At 37.3% G+C, this 12,258-nt stretch overlaps 1 protein-coding gene across 10 annotated transcripts in view; it reads right to left on the reverse strand.

The window, feature by feature from the left end:
- Positions 1-138: 138 nt before the first annotated feature.
- The window catches only part of OSBPL8 (oxysterol binding protein like 8), an 83,592-nt gene continuing 71,472 nt past the window's right edge, over positions 139-12,258 (reverse strand). For all 10 annotated transcript variants that reach the window (XM_015628260.3, XM_015628259.3, XM_015628264.1 and 7 more), the window contains 11 exons: positions 11,959-12,057; positions 11,417-11,513; positions 10,957-11,055; positions 10,078-10,175; positions 9,320-9,409; positions 8,597-8,733; positions 8,043-8,228; positions 5,646-5,733; positions 5,139-5,241; positions 4,468-4,573; positions 139-4,240 (listed from right to left, as the gene is read on the reverse strand). In XM_015628260.3, the coding sequence (XP_015483746.1) occupies positions 4,105-4,240; positions 4,468-4,573; positions 5,139-5,241; positions 5,646-5,733; positions 8,043-8,228; positions 8,597-8,733; positions 9,320-9,409; positions 10,078-10,175; positions 10,957-11,055; positions 11,417-11,513; positions 11,959-12,057 (1,239 nt within the window). In that variant the 3' untranslated portion in view covers positions 139-4,104. The remainder of the gene's footprint in view (positions 4,241-4,467; positions 4,574-5,138; positions 5,242-5,645; positions 5,734-8,042; positions 8,229-8,596; positions 8,734-9,319; positions 9,410-10,077; positions 10,176-10,956; positions 11,056-11,416; positions 11,514-11,958; positions 12,058-12,258) is intronic.

Here is a 12,258-nt window from a genome sequence, read left to right on the forward strand (position 1 = left end):
TGGCCGCCATGGCCGGGCCGCCCCTTCCGCCCGCCGCGCGTCACGGCCGCGCCCCGGCAGCGGCTGAGGGGCGGGACAGGGACCCCGCGCTGAGGGGACCGAGGGGCGGGAGAGGGAGCGGCACACAGAGCCCAGAGACGCGGAGGTGCGACACATCTTTATTGGAGCCGGCCCGTAACAGTTCAGAGCCCTCAGACAAAGCGGGGATCCCGGGTGCCGGACAGGGCGGGACACGCGGGACGGGGAAGCGGGTGCTGTGTCCTGAGGGCTGATTTTCCCGCTTGGCAGAGCCAAAGGTCAGGGTAGGACAGAAAGGAGAAAAAGCCTAAATAATCTCGCCTTGAAGTTACAGCGTTCGAGCTCTTTCTGTCTTACCACAAAGTAGTGCAGCTTCACTATACCCATCCCAGATCCTTACCATCCAGAAAAGAAGGAATAGTGTAATGTTTCAAGAGCTGATTTTTTCCCCACCCCCGGAGTCTGACTAAGCAGGAACATCAGTTCTCAAACACAACAGCCCTCACAAAAGGTCTGATATTATATATGGCACAAATCTGGCAAATCTTTACATGTCTCCAAACAGCATAGAAACCCATCAAGAAGGCACTGTTTACAATACTTGAATATCTGCTAAATTTTCTGTGATTTGTGGGTACTCTTGAAATAAAAATAATTAAAACTTAAGAGATGTACAGAATTTTTGTTACACATTATTTACACAAAAATAGTAATAGCTAAAAATAACAGCCTTCAAGAAACACTGAATTACAATCTGTTTCATAAACACGAGTCTAGGAAGAAAGAAAATTGCCAAAGGCACAGAAGGGCGGCAAACAACAAACAAAAAAAAGTAACTGTAACCATTACATTTTACAGGAAACCCTTGCCAATAAATTTGTGAGATTTCACAAGTGGGAGGAAGGACATGAAAACTGGGCTATACACCCTCATCAATTAATACCATCTATTTAAAAGGAATCAACACATGAAATTCAAGAAACATCATCTACTGAGAATGATACTTGTTGCATTTCACATGGCATATTTACTTTTTCTTAGCTTAGGTTATCTGTACCCAATTAGGCAACCGGTACCTAAATGGCAAATTAAAGGCATAGAGTGCATTTGAAAACAAACAAACCAACCCAACAAAACCATATGGCAGTAAATTCTGCAGATATTTCCTGTACAAGGAAAGAAACCCAAACAAAACAGGATTTGGAAATCAAATGTGAAGACAAGTGCTGTTATAAACTTTAAAAACTAGAAGGCCACAGCCCTCAAACATCTGCAAACTGTACAATCAATTTTTATACATGTGCAGAGCTCAGTCTTAAACAGGTAGTAGTCAAGGTCTGCTGTACATCATGGCTAAAGAGGACAATGGTGACACACTAAAGAAAAGGATCCATACCTGTCTGTGACCAACTGTACAGTAAAAATTAGGGAAGAAGTTTCTTTGTTCTATTCAAATGAGAGAACATACAAATCCCAGCAAAATAAGAATTACCAGGTATTCACTGTACTTTTCAGAATTTATCCAATCATAAAGTCTCACAGAAGTCTGCAATTTTACTTTTCAAGAAGTTTCATCACATATCCTTTACCTTTCCAGATCATCATTAAAACCACTTTTTCAACGGAATTCAGCTCTAAAAAATAAGTTGAAAAGGAAATTAAGCATAAGGATTTTGTTTTGCTCTGTTCTGTTGAGTTGAGCATGAACTTCAGCTATGGAGTATCTTTTTAGTCTGTCATTGTCCAACACCAAACTGCCAGCCAGCCAGCTGGCTGGGTCAAATCCTCTTACTACCATGTGGTCCATGTAAAAATGCATGCAGACTGTGTTATTTACTGCTCTTGAATAGAAGTGATTGAAAAAATCAGCATGAAAAGGCAGAAGGATACTATTTACAAGGGAGATAAAAGCTTGTAACTATCAGTCAAGAGTTTCAGCACCACAAATTTAGCAGAGTACTATTTTAGGGGATTGAAGTTATTGCCCAAATCTCACTCATTGGATTATTCTCACGTTCAGAGTATGTTTAAAGGCTTGCAATGGATCTCAAGACAAATGAAGCTTTGAACTCTGAGTGCAATAATGAACAGCCAAATTCCAGGCTAAGAATGTTCAAGTGAATGCCGTAATACTCTGCTTTCCTAGTTCCATTTCATACATGGGTAACAACTTCAGTTTCCATTTAGAGACTGAAGCATTCGTAATTACTTTGTTTATGAACGGACTTTCTGTGTTCACAAATTTTGCCCCATCAGCTGTAGATTTATTACAAGTCTAACCAGGTTTGGTCTTGCCCATGGCTACAAGGTCTGGTTAACATAACATGTTCCAGAGAAATTATTCAAGACCAAACCATGCTGATGTGAAGCTGTACGAAATATGCTGAAGTTCACTGCTTACACAATAAACTTGTACACAGCTGAGACCCAAGGAAGAGGAAAGGTAAAAGAGAAGGGGAGGTGCATGAAAGTGTCAGCCACAGAAATATATAAGCTGGACAGATAAACGAGTAAACAGTATTTTCACTAAATACTAGTGAGGCTGATGCAGAACAGAAAGGCAGATCACCTGGAGAGTCAGGTAGGCTGCCCAAGGCAGAGGCATAACCTGGCCATGGCAAAAAGCCAAACATGACTTTCAAACTGTTCCACTGCCCAGGATGGATTTGATTTCTGAGAGGATCCTCTGAAATCGAACTTGGCTGTCCATTGTGCCACTCATCCTCCTGTTGTCTCACCTGGAGTACTGAAAATACCTTTTCATTTCTACAGCCCCTTTTTGCCTTGGTATGCTTGACTGGCACAGGGAACTCGCCAGATAAACACCAGCACTACATTTTTTGCTGGAATTTTACAAATTCTATACATGCATATATTTCTTCAAATAAAAAATGTTAGAAACCCTGGTTTTGAATTTAAGCTTTGCATGAATTTGTATGGCTACAGCATACTAAGAAGGTGCATCCATGTATTCTGGTAGGTAGTATATACTTGCAGTAAAGAGAGATTTCACAAACACTTGGATTTTCTTCTTATTTGTTTTGAGATATGTGGTGTTAGCCATCACACAATTTCTGACCTTTCCCTGTGTAAACACACACATTTTCATTTGCAAGTCTACTCATGACAGTAGCTGAGTCCTATTCTACATTGCCTTTCGGAGACTGAGCTCAAGCTACACACTAAGCACACCTCTCCACATGTTGTTTCAAAAATAACCATGAGTTGTGGCATCAGCAGTCTGTCTGCTTACCATGACATGGCCATACACAAATGTAAATCCAAAGCTGTAGATTTTTCAAGACTTACAAAAATACCAGAAATCCTTGACATTTGCAACTCATGAGAGAGTAGACCAAAACAGTACCTCCCTGGCTGTTTTACTGTTAAAAATGTGCTCTGTACAGTAGATGTGGGAATGTTTTTATGATAAATCTAAAGTTTTAAAACTATAAAATAGCTGGCTTACAAGCTTATAGTAATTCAGGATAAAAACCTTATACTTCCAAAACCAATCAAGGACATTATGTTGCAGATTTCCCAAAGACTTTAGCTTTTTACTTGCCATTTCCTAACACTCATAATTTTTCATATAATAATGTATTTGTTTGACCTTAAACAAAAGTTTACTTCCAAACACCCAAAGCCATATACAAAAGCTGTTGGCTACTCCAAAAGTTTCTTTGTTACAAAAATGATAAGTTTATATGTAATGAAGAATGCCTGTCTATCATTCTACCATAATAGGAATCACATCCTACCTATGGGGTCTGACCTCAATGTTTAACTTGATCTATTCTGTGGTGCAGATTCATCGGTATGACGCAATATAAACACAAGGCTGATGTCGTATGACTGCGAGACAGAGGCACACACCAGGAGCAAGAGTGTACTGGCACTTACACAATTCTTACTGCAACTGGGTAGACACAAGTATGATTCTGAACCATGAACACTGAGGCAAAGTTCTGTAAGTTGTTGCTACACGGTTCTTTTACATAATATTGCATCATTTAAAGTCCAGCTTAAAATGTGGTCCCCAGTAACAGTTTGATCATTCGAGTTCAAGAAGGCCCTTGTTCACACTTATTTGAACAAGAAATTAATGATAAGCTGCAGCAGAACCATGAGTACAATGAAGACATAGTGCTTAAACTGCAAGGAATGGTAGTCCCAGGGTGATGAATAAGAAGCAACTCTATTTCGTAGTGCCATGATCTCCCTGTAAGACAGAACACAATATCCTGTAAATTACCGACTAGACAATTTGACATTTTTTACTATGTTAGGGCCCTCTACAGAAGGCAGCTTTAGGGGAAAACTAAGAAACATCAATGAGCAATGAATATTTGAGAAGAGTAAAGATACATACCAGCCTCTATGGCAAAAAAAAAATCATATGAGATTACTACTCTGTAAACCATTTTAAAGCATTTTAATTAGTACTACCTCTTAATGTCTTCCTGTGTGTCCTTTATAGACTCAATGGCACCCTGCAGTTCACCAAGATCTGTCCCTTTTTTCCTTATTCTTGTATTATGCTTCAAAAGTTGTGCTAGAAGGATACAAAAGCCAGATATAATTGACTGAAGTAACTGCTGCCATAAAAGGAACAAAGTACGAATGACAAACTAAAGCTGAAGTAAAAATGAGGAGAAAATTTTCTAACTAGCTTCTATTGAAAACTTTATTTCAGAGTCACCTACACCACAGGACAGCAACTTAAATGCTTGAAAGATCTTTTGAACACTCATCATATTGTTTAGCTTCTGCAAATATTATCAACAACAAAAATCTACCCTCTAGCCACATAGTAATCTACAAATTAAATCAATTAACCATTTAAGAAAGAAAACAGTTTATAAACACCATTCTTTTCCCCTAGATATCAAGTATGTGCAGCACTTAAGTCTATCTACACTGCATTTAAAAAGACAAGAAAATCTGCAATTAAAAACATGAGCCATTCTGTTCCTTTTGTTTTCCAGAATGTGCTTCACACATTGGATAGATCTAAAGCATAATAAAAACATTTGAGATAAGAGGAGTATGTGTGACACTGAACTCTTCAGTTGTCACATAAATTTATTATTTCTATATGTAAATGTATCTTTTTGTACCTTCACTCCCAGAGGAATCCTGGTTATCAGGCTCTGGGGATGAGAAACCACACTCTCCTTTCTTCTGACTGGCTGGCTTTCGTTTGATTTTTGGAACAGTAACCTAAAATTGATGAATTTATGGGTTATTTCCAGAGAACCAGAACTGTAGCAAAGCAGCACATTCCAACAATGATAGTTAAGAGCACAATATCTAATAGGAGTACGAGTTAAATTTTTTTATGTAATAGCAGTCTGAATTTTGTGCACCTTCCCATCTAAGGGAAAGTACACATTAAACTGCTGAGCTCAAGTTTGCGTATTTTATATTCCTATCCAACCAAGTAAATTTCTACTGCTTAGGATGCAACACAGAAGTGAAAGATGTTGTATGGGCTGTGTGAACAACATTTTTGTAGGATACTAACATTTCCCATTAACCTCATTGCTCTGATGATCTATATACACATAATGAATAACATATACAAGCTCCTGGATTTTGCATGTGCTGTCAGAACTGGAACATACCATTGGTGTCCGATGTCGAACTTTTGTCTGGATTGTGCCATCTTTTTCAAACTGGATCATATCATTCAAAGGGTCCCATGGTCTGGTACTAGACAAAGTAAATAATATTAACATTACAACAATTTAAATAAGAAATATTTCCTTGCTCAGAAACTACTCCATATGAAGAGGCTAAAACTCACCCTGTATAGAAATCAGATATGGCATCATGATCTTATCTTCTACCTATGGTCCAGTCTTAAGCTGAAGGGCCAATAGAGCTAAAAAATGAGCTTCAAGTCCAGATGAAACCCCCAGCCAGCTGACAGGGGTCACAACTGTGCACAAACTGTTAGATTAACCAACAATATTATGAATTCTTTTTGCCAATCATATGTATTTGCAAACATGGAAAGATTTCCTGCTTCAGATACAGTTATTATTTTACAACTACAGGGAAATTAGGGGAATTCAAAAATCTTTAGACAGCTTTTTGTTTTCTTTTTGTCCTTTTAAAAGATGCCTATGAAGCAGAATTTAAGAATCAATTGCCTGAAACCTACTTTCACCCCAAAGTGGCTTATGCTAATCAAGACTGGTTTCATGAGACACTATGCACAGTTTTGTTGTACTGAATTTTTAAGAGTGCTTTACCAATTACAGTCTGCTAGAGAATTTTAAAAATAACACAACAGCATAGCTCACTGGAGAGCAACAAGCAGTCAAAGGAAAATACCAACGTCACCACTGATGACAGACTTTTCAGGACAGAAACCGCAAGTGAGCTGCAGGAAGGATGTTCTGACGCACAGCTTCAGTGAGAGTAGATTAAACACGGATTTCCTTTCGTGTCCTCCTGTATGCCTTTTAAAGAGCTGTAGCTGTTTCAGATGTTGTGAACACAGACCTGCACTTACATCTTAGCTTAACCTGACTTGAATTAAATGTCATCTGAGGTAAATGGGTTAAGAACCAGGCATTGCTCTCTTCTCTACTTGTAATCCAGATGCTAAATCCATAATCCCGATACCTTAACAAATGCTCCAGCTCACTGAACGTCTTTGACAGTAAGTGTAGAAGACTGCTCTCTACATGGACCAGGTGGTGAGCCAGCATTATAAGCTTGAAAGGAGAGAGAGGCTTCTTCCAGGGAATGCTGTCAGCGCAGACTGCTTTCTGGCACACAGCAAAATTTCTGTGGCACATCCTTGAACCACAAGGCCTCAAGGACATCAGAAATAATGCATATTAACAAGATAGATCTTAAAGCTGCAGGGTTGAGTCTAAGAGATTTCAGGTATGGTTCTCTTCCTAATGGTTTTGCAAAGGGTTAAAGAGTACGGGCTGTCAATTCAGATCGACTGTTCACAACTCTGCCAACAGGAAGAGCCATCAACAGCACTAGAGGATTCAAACCAAGAGTGAGTGCTTCACTGAGCACTGAGTCTAGTTGGGGAATTTCCCTGCTGTATGATGTTTTCAGTGATGAAAGTCTGCACAAATTGAATAAGAAACCAATGAAATTCATGGAAAATAAATATATTGAGAGTTGTTGAGCACACAGATTCCTTGTTTGGTTCCAGGAAACCTCCAAGTTGCAAATTTGCTGGAGACATGTAGAATGCTTGGGATTTTGTACTCTTTCCTGTACGTACACTTAGGCCATTACCTCAATATCTCCATTCTTGAACAGAAAGGTAAAGGCCTCCCAGGTTTAGCCATGGAAACATGCTTCCAGCAACCATGGGTTCAAAGTTACTTAACTTTATGTGTATCACCTTTGGCTATTTTACTTTTGCAAACCCTACAATACAGAAGCAAGCTGAGTACTGAAAAAAAACCTTAGCAGAACATGGGTGCTCTGTGAAAACCATTACTAGTGAAGGGCTCAGCTTCAAGTTGACTTTTGAAACATTGGTGAGGACACAGAATGCATCCTTTCAGGAGTCAGGGACACAGCTACATCTTCAGCTTCTGACTCACAGCATTACACAAAGAGATTCACAGACACTCCTGTCCAGGACATATTTGACAGTCAGGCAGAGCTACCTGATCCCAGCATTAATTATTGCTGTCAACCTGCTAGTCTCAGAATTATTCTAATATATAGCAAGTTAAATGGCTCAATCCAGCTAAGCACAGGATTGTCCCTTATTTTCAGACACTAGATTTTCTGATTTCCAGCTGGTATGCCCATATGTATCATATTTTCCAGTTTGGGAAAATCTATGTAGATGTTGTGGTCAGTCTAGGGGGAAAAAAGGGAGGACAATGCACCCCAAATTCCCATGCCCCCAAAAAATCTGTAACACAGCAAGGCTATATCGCTATACGTAAATAAGCTATATGTATTAGTTCTTTTGTTGCTGAAACCACAGGAAGAGGCTCAGCAACATTACCAAGCACTCCAGGACTCACTCAGCATATTTGTAGTGCCATTCTCCTGTGACTGGATCCTGATCGAACAGCTTGCATGTCCACTCCTCACCCTTAAGTTTCCTCTCTTTGGCACTCTTTCTCTGAGCTTCTTCCAGAATATACTTCTCCTGAGTAGCTTCTGTTTGGTCTTTATTATTTATTGCTTTTGTCACTTGTTGCCAAAGCCTGACAAATGAACAAAACACAAGAGTCACTAGTGTCACAATCTGGCTCACGGAAAGAATTGCAAACAATTTCCTCAATTATAGGCTAAGTAAATGGACCACCCTCCAAATTACCCATATTACCATTTTAATAGATATTTTATATACATTTATATCAAGATTTCCTGATTATAAGGTATAATAATAAATATATATAACTATATAAATAATAATAATAATAAATAATGATCTTATATTTAACAATGTTACTTTTATCATCAAAAGCTAGTATCATCAAACATGGGAAAGTAATGATAATTTCTTCTAATTTGGAGAAGATTATGAGTTTTATTTTGGTAAAATAAATACATGGTTCTAAAGTGAACTTACTTCTCTGACTCAAAGTCATCTTGCTCTTCAAACTTCACAGTGTATCTATGTAATCTACGCTGTTTCATATCAGATGTTGGATTCCAGAATGTCTCTGAAACACCTGTCTTCTTGTCACTAATAATAACTTCACTGTCCTGTAACAGATATGATTGGTATCTTCATTGTAATTATCTCAAAGAGTGCCAAAATAACAAAAAAGCAAGGAATAAGACTTTTTTTTTTTTATTTATTTTTTTTTTTTTGTAATAAGAACTTATTTTCTTTAGAATGCATGCAGTTAAGAATAATTAGATATGCTAACTTTAAAATTCAATTTCCACCCTCTTTGCTAGGTTCTAGCTTGGAACAGAGGTGCAATGGAATCATTACCACATCCAAAAATGAGTGATGCCATGTCACCTCACCAGAACTGAAATAACCTTAAATATTTCATGCTGGTGCCAAAAAACTTTAATAGCCCTCATGCATATACCAAAATATTTCACAAGCTTCATTTTGAAGCAACATTTCATCTACTTCATAAACTACTTAAATGTGCTCTTTTCCACCTTTTAAGAGCTGCCAATAGAACAATGTTGATTCTATACTTGCTTGAATAGTTTCTGCAAAACCAGTACTTAACTTTTTTTTTAAATGTGAGTCTTTTTTGTATTTAAGAGCTAGTTTCACCTGTCTCAACCATCAGCCAGAATTTATAAAAAAGCATCACTCACTACTTACCCAGTGACCCTCTAAAAAAGCCAGAACTTCTTTGCCAAGCTTAATTCTCCCTGATATTTGGTTAACACTGTCATTGTTACCCAAAAAAGGCTGCAAAACAAAAGGAAATGGTTTCATGTTTCTTTTAATAACATTTTATTTTTGCTTATATTTTGTTTAAGGAAAAATGTGAATTTATGAAATGTGCTGTAAACAGCCCTGGTATCTTTAATATTTTATATTCTACCTATTAAAGGAGTGTAAAACCAGAGTAAGTAGTTTCTTATTTCCTCCTTCTGAAAAGATTTTCTGAGTAAAAGTCTTGTGTAACATATGTGGAAAGAAAACAGAAAATCATGCAGAAAACAGTGACAATATCCCGAAGGACACAGTCATTTGCTACACTAATTTCACAGCTTTGCCAAGGACCATTTGTTACTAGAGATTTTATTTTGTAGAAACAACAACAATTGCCAGGGATTTTCTTTGGCCTTTTGACAGGCTGCCCATGTATCCTGTGGACTGACAAGGCAAATTGTCAGTTAACACAATTCCCAACTTTAATGTTTGCCCTATAATTTCAACTGAATACAGTTTCCTTCTCCATGTGCATACTTCTTGAAAACTGTTTTTTCAGCTTTAAATCAGTTTCCACCTCAAGGATGGCAAATGCATTTTTCAGAAGCCATCTAGAAGTAGTTGACAAACCTTTGTTTAGCTCATGTGAGTGGACATTATGTTCATTCTCCTTCTTGTGCCCACTCACAGCATTCACTAACCTTGAGTTTGAATTCAATTGTTGCGCTGTAGCCAGTTTTCTCACAGGTGATGTTGACTATTCCTCCAAGCTCTAAGGTCATTGTTCCATAAAGAATTCCTGCAAGAGGAAAAAAAAAACCAACAAAAAAACCCCCTCAAAAACCTCCAGCTAAAACAAATGTTTTTAACTGAACAAAACCAAACCCCTAAGTTACTTGGGTACAATTGCTAGAGTAAAAATGCTTCTGCCAGAGGAAAAACTGTATTTTCAGATGACCTTTCCTGTGTGATTCTGTGTATTCTAAAAGAGAATTCTGGAGTATATGGGTAGAAAATACTAAGTTACAGCTTAAAAATGAGCAATTCTGCAACCTATTTTGTGCTATTACCTTCCAGAAAACTTACAAAGCACTGACTTGTTTCCCATAGTGAAACTAAGAGCAAATGTTCATGATTTATAATAATGTGATTTCTAATCAAATTACACTGTGGTGTAGATACTACGTTGCCTTTCATGTTTACTAGAGGAAAATAGTGGAAAAGTTCAAAGCTGCTCTAAAAAAAGGCAACTCAAACAGTAAATTAATGTCACGTAGTGACAGATAATTATATATGTATATCTGCTTTTACTATTTCTTACTAGTTAGGAAAAAAAATCTTTTCCTGTGTCAAAAATTAAATCATGGCTGAAACAACATGTGTATTTTTCTCCTGATAAAATATGTGGAAGCCTAGAGCCACCAATGTTGCCAATGTTCAGAACACTCTCCTCCAGAGGACAGGCATGAACACAGCACATTATTTAGAACACAGCATATTATTTAGAAAAATGAACTATTTAGAATAACAAAGTTCTTTTCTCGTAACTTTGCCATCTATAGAATGAAAAAAACCACTACCTTTACAATGGGCATATGGCATTGTCATTACATAATCTTCTCCCCTGTTTAGAAACGTTAGCCGTCCTTCTCCGTCTAGTATGGCAGATAATGAATTCCCTGAAATTCAAAGACAGACTGTCATATTTCTCACCCTGCAAGACATCAGTAATCATTCCCTAATAATAACTAAGCAATACAATTAAGAACATCAGCATATTTAACACTGCAACCTACCCTGTCTAGTGAAGCCACATTAATACATAGCGTTCTCCAATTAAAAACTAAAACATAAAAATAATATTCAAACATAGAAAACATTCAAAAATAGAAATTAAAATTCTGAAGTCGCAAAAACTTTGTAAGGAAAGGACAATACAACAACCAAAACACTGACTCTTCTAAAAGCCTTTCATCCACAAAACATAGCTCACGTGCATGCCTCAATACACATACAAGCAAAAAAAACCCCATTATTTACCATAGAATTTTGATTTGGCCAGAATGCTACCACTAAGGCAAAAACCATCTTTACGGTTGCTAACATAGAAGGCAGATACTGGAGGATGATGTGACACCTGTTGGAAAAACAACCCACATATTTGAGAAAAACAAAAACAAGCAATATAGTAAATATAGTATAAATGTTGAGCTAATAGTGACAATGCAAAATTCAGGCTGCACGTATTAGAATGCAGTTAATACATGAAAAGTTTGACTAAAATCTTTAGAGATAAAGATCAAGCAATCACCTACTGAATTTCAAGAATTAAGAAAATCAGCACATGAATTGTTTGAGGGGAAGAGGAACAGAAGTACTGGAAACACTTTCTTCCCTCCCTCTCTTTAGGAAGACACACTTAAAAGAGACATCTGTAAGAAAACTATGCTCACCAGGAGAGGTTTTAGGATGCTATCTGAACACTTCAATATATTTTCTGAAACTACCATAGCATTTAACTAGCACAAATATACAATCCATTTATTTTTCTTTAAAATATTTTTTCCAGTTATTGCATCTACCTGTTCTGCAATATAAAAAGTCTTGCTGTTTGTCCTTGGATGAATCCACATGCAGCGGAAAAACTCTCCAAGTATCGGATTGTACGGCTTTTTTAGTCCCTAAACAGAAATTGAATAGAGAGTAACCATACTGTGCACTTACACAAGTCACAAAACACTTTATCAGTCTATCACTGAAGATAAGACACACAGGAAAAAAAATCATTATCATATATATGCTAAAGTACATGGTACTTGATTTCATCATTTGAATATTATGCTCAATTAGTCTGCTCTTCATTCTAAGGAAATCATCCATTC

This window comes from Parus major, chromosome 1A (genome assembly GCF_001522545.3).
Source record: "Parus major isolate Abel chromosome 1A, Parus_major1.1, whole genome shotgun sequence".
In the NCBI taxonomy this organism is placed as follows: Eukaryota; Metazoa; Chordata; class Aves; order Passeriformes; family Paridae; genus Parus; species Parus major.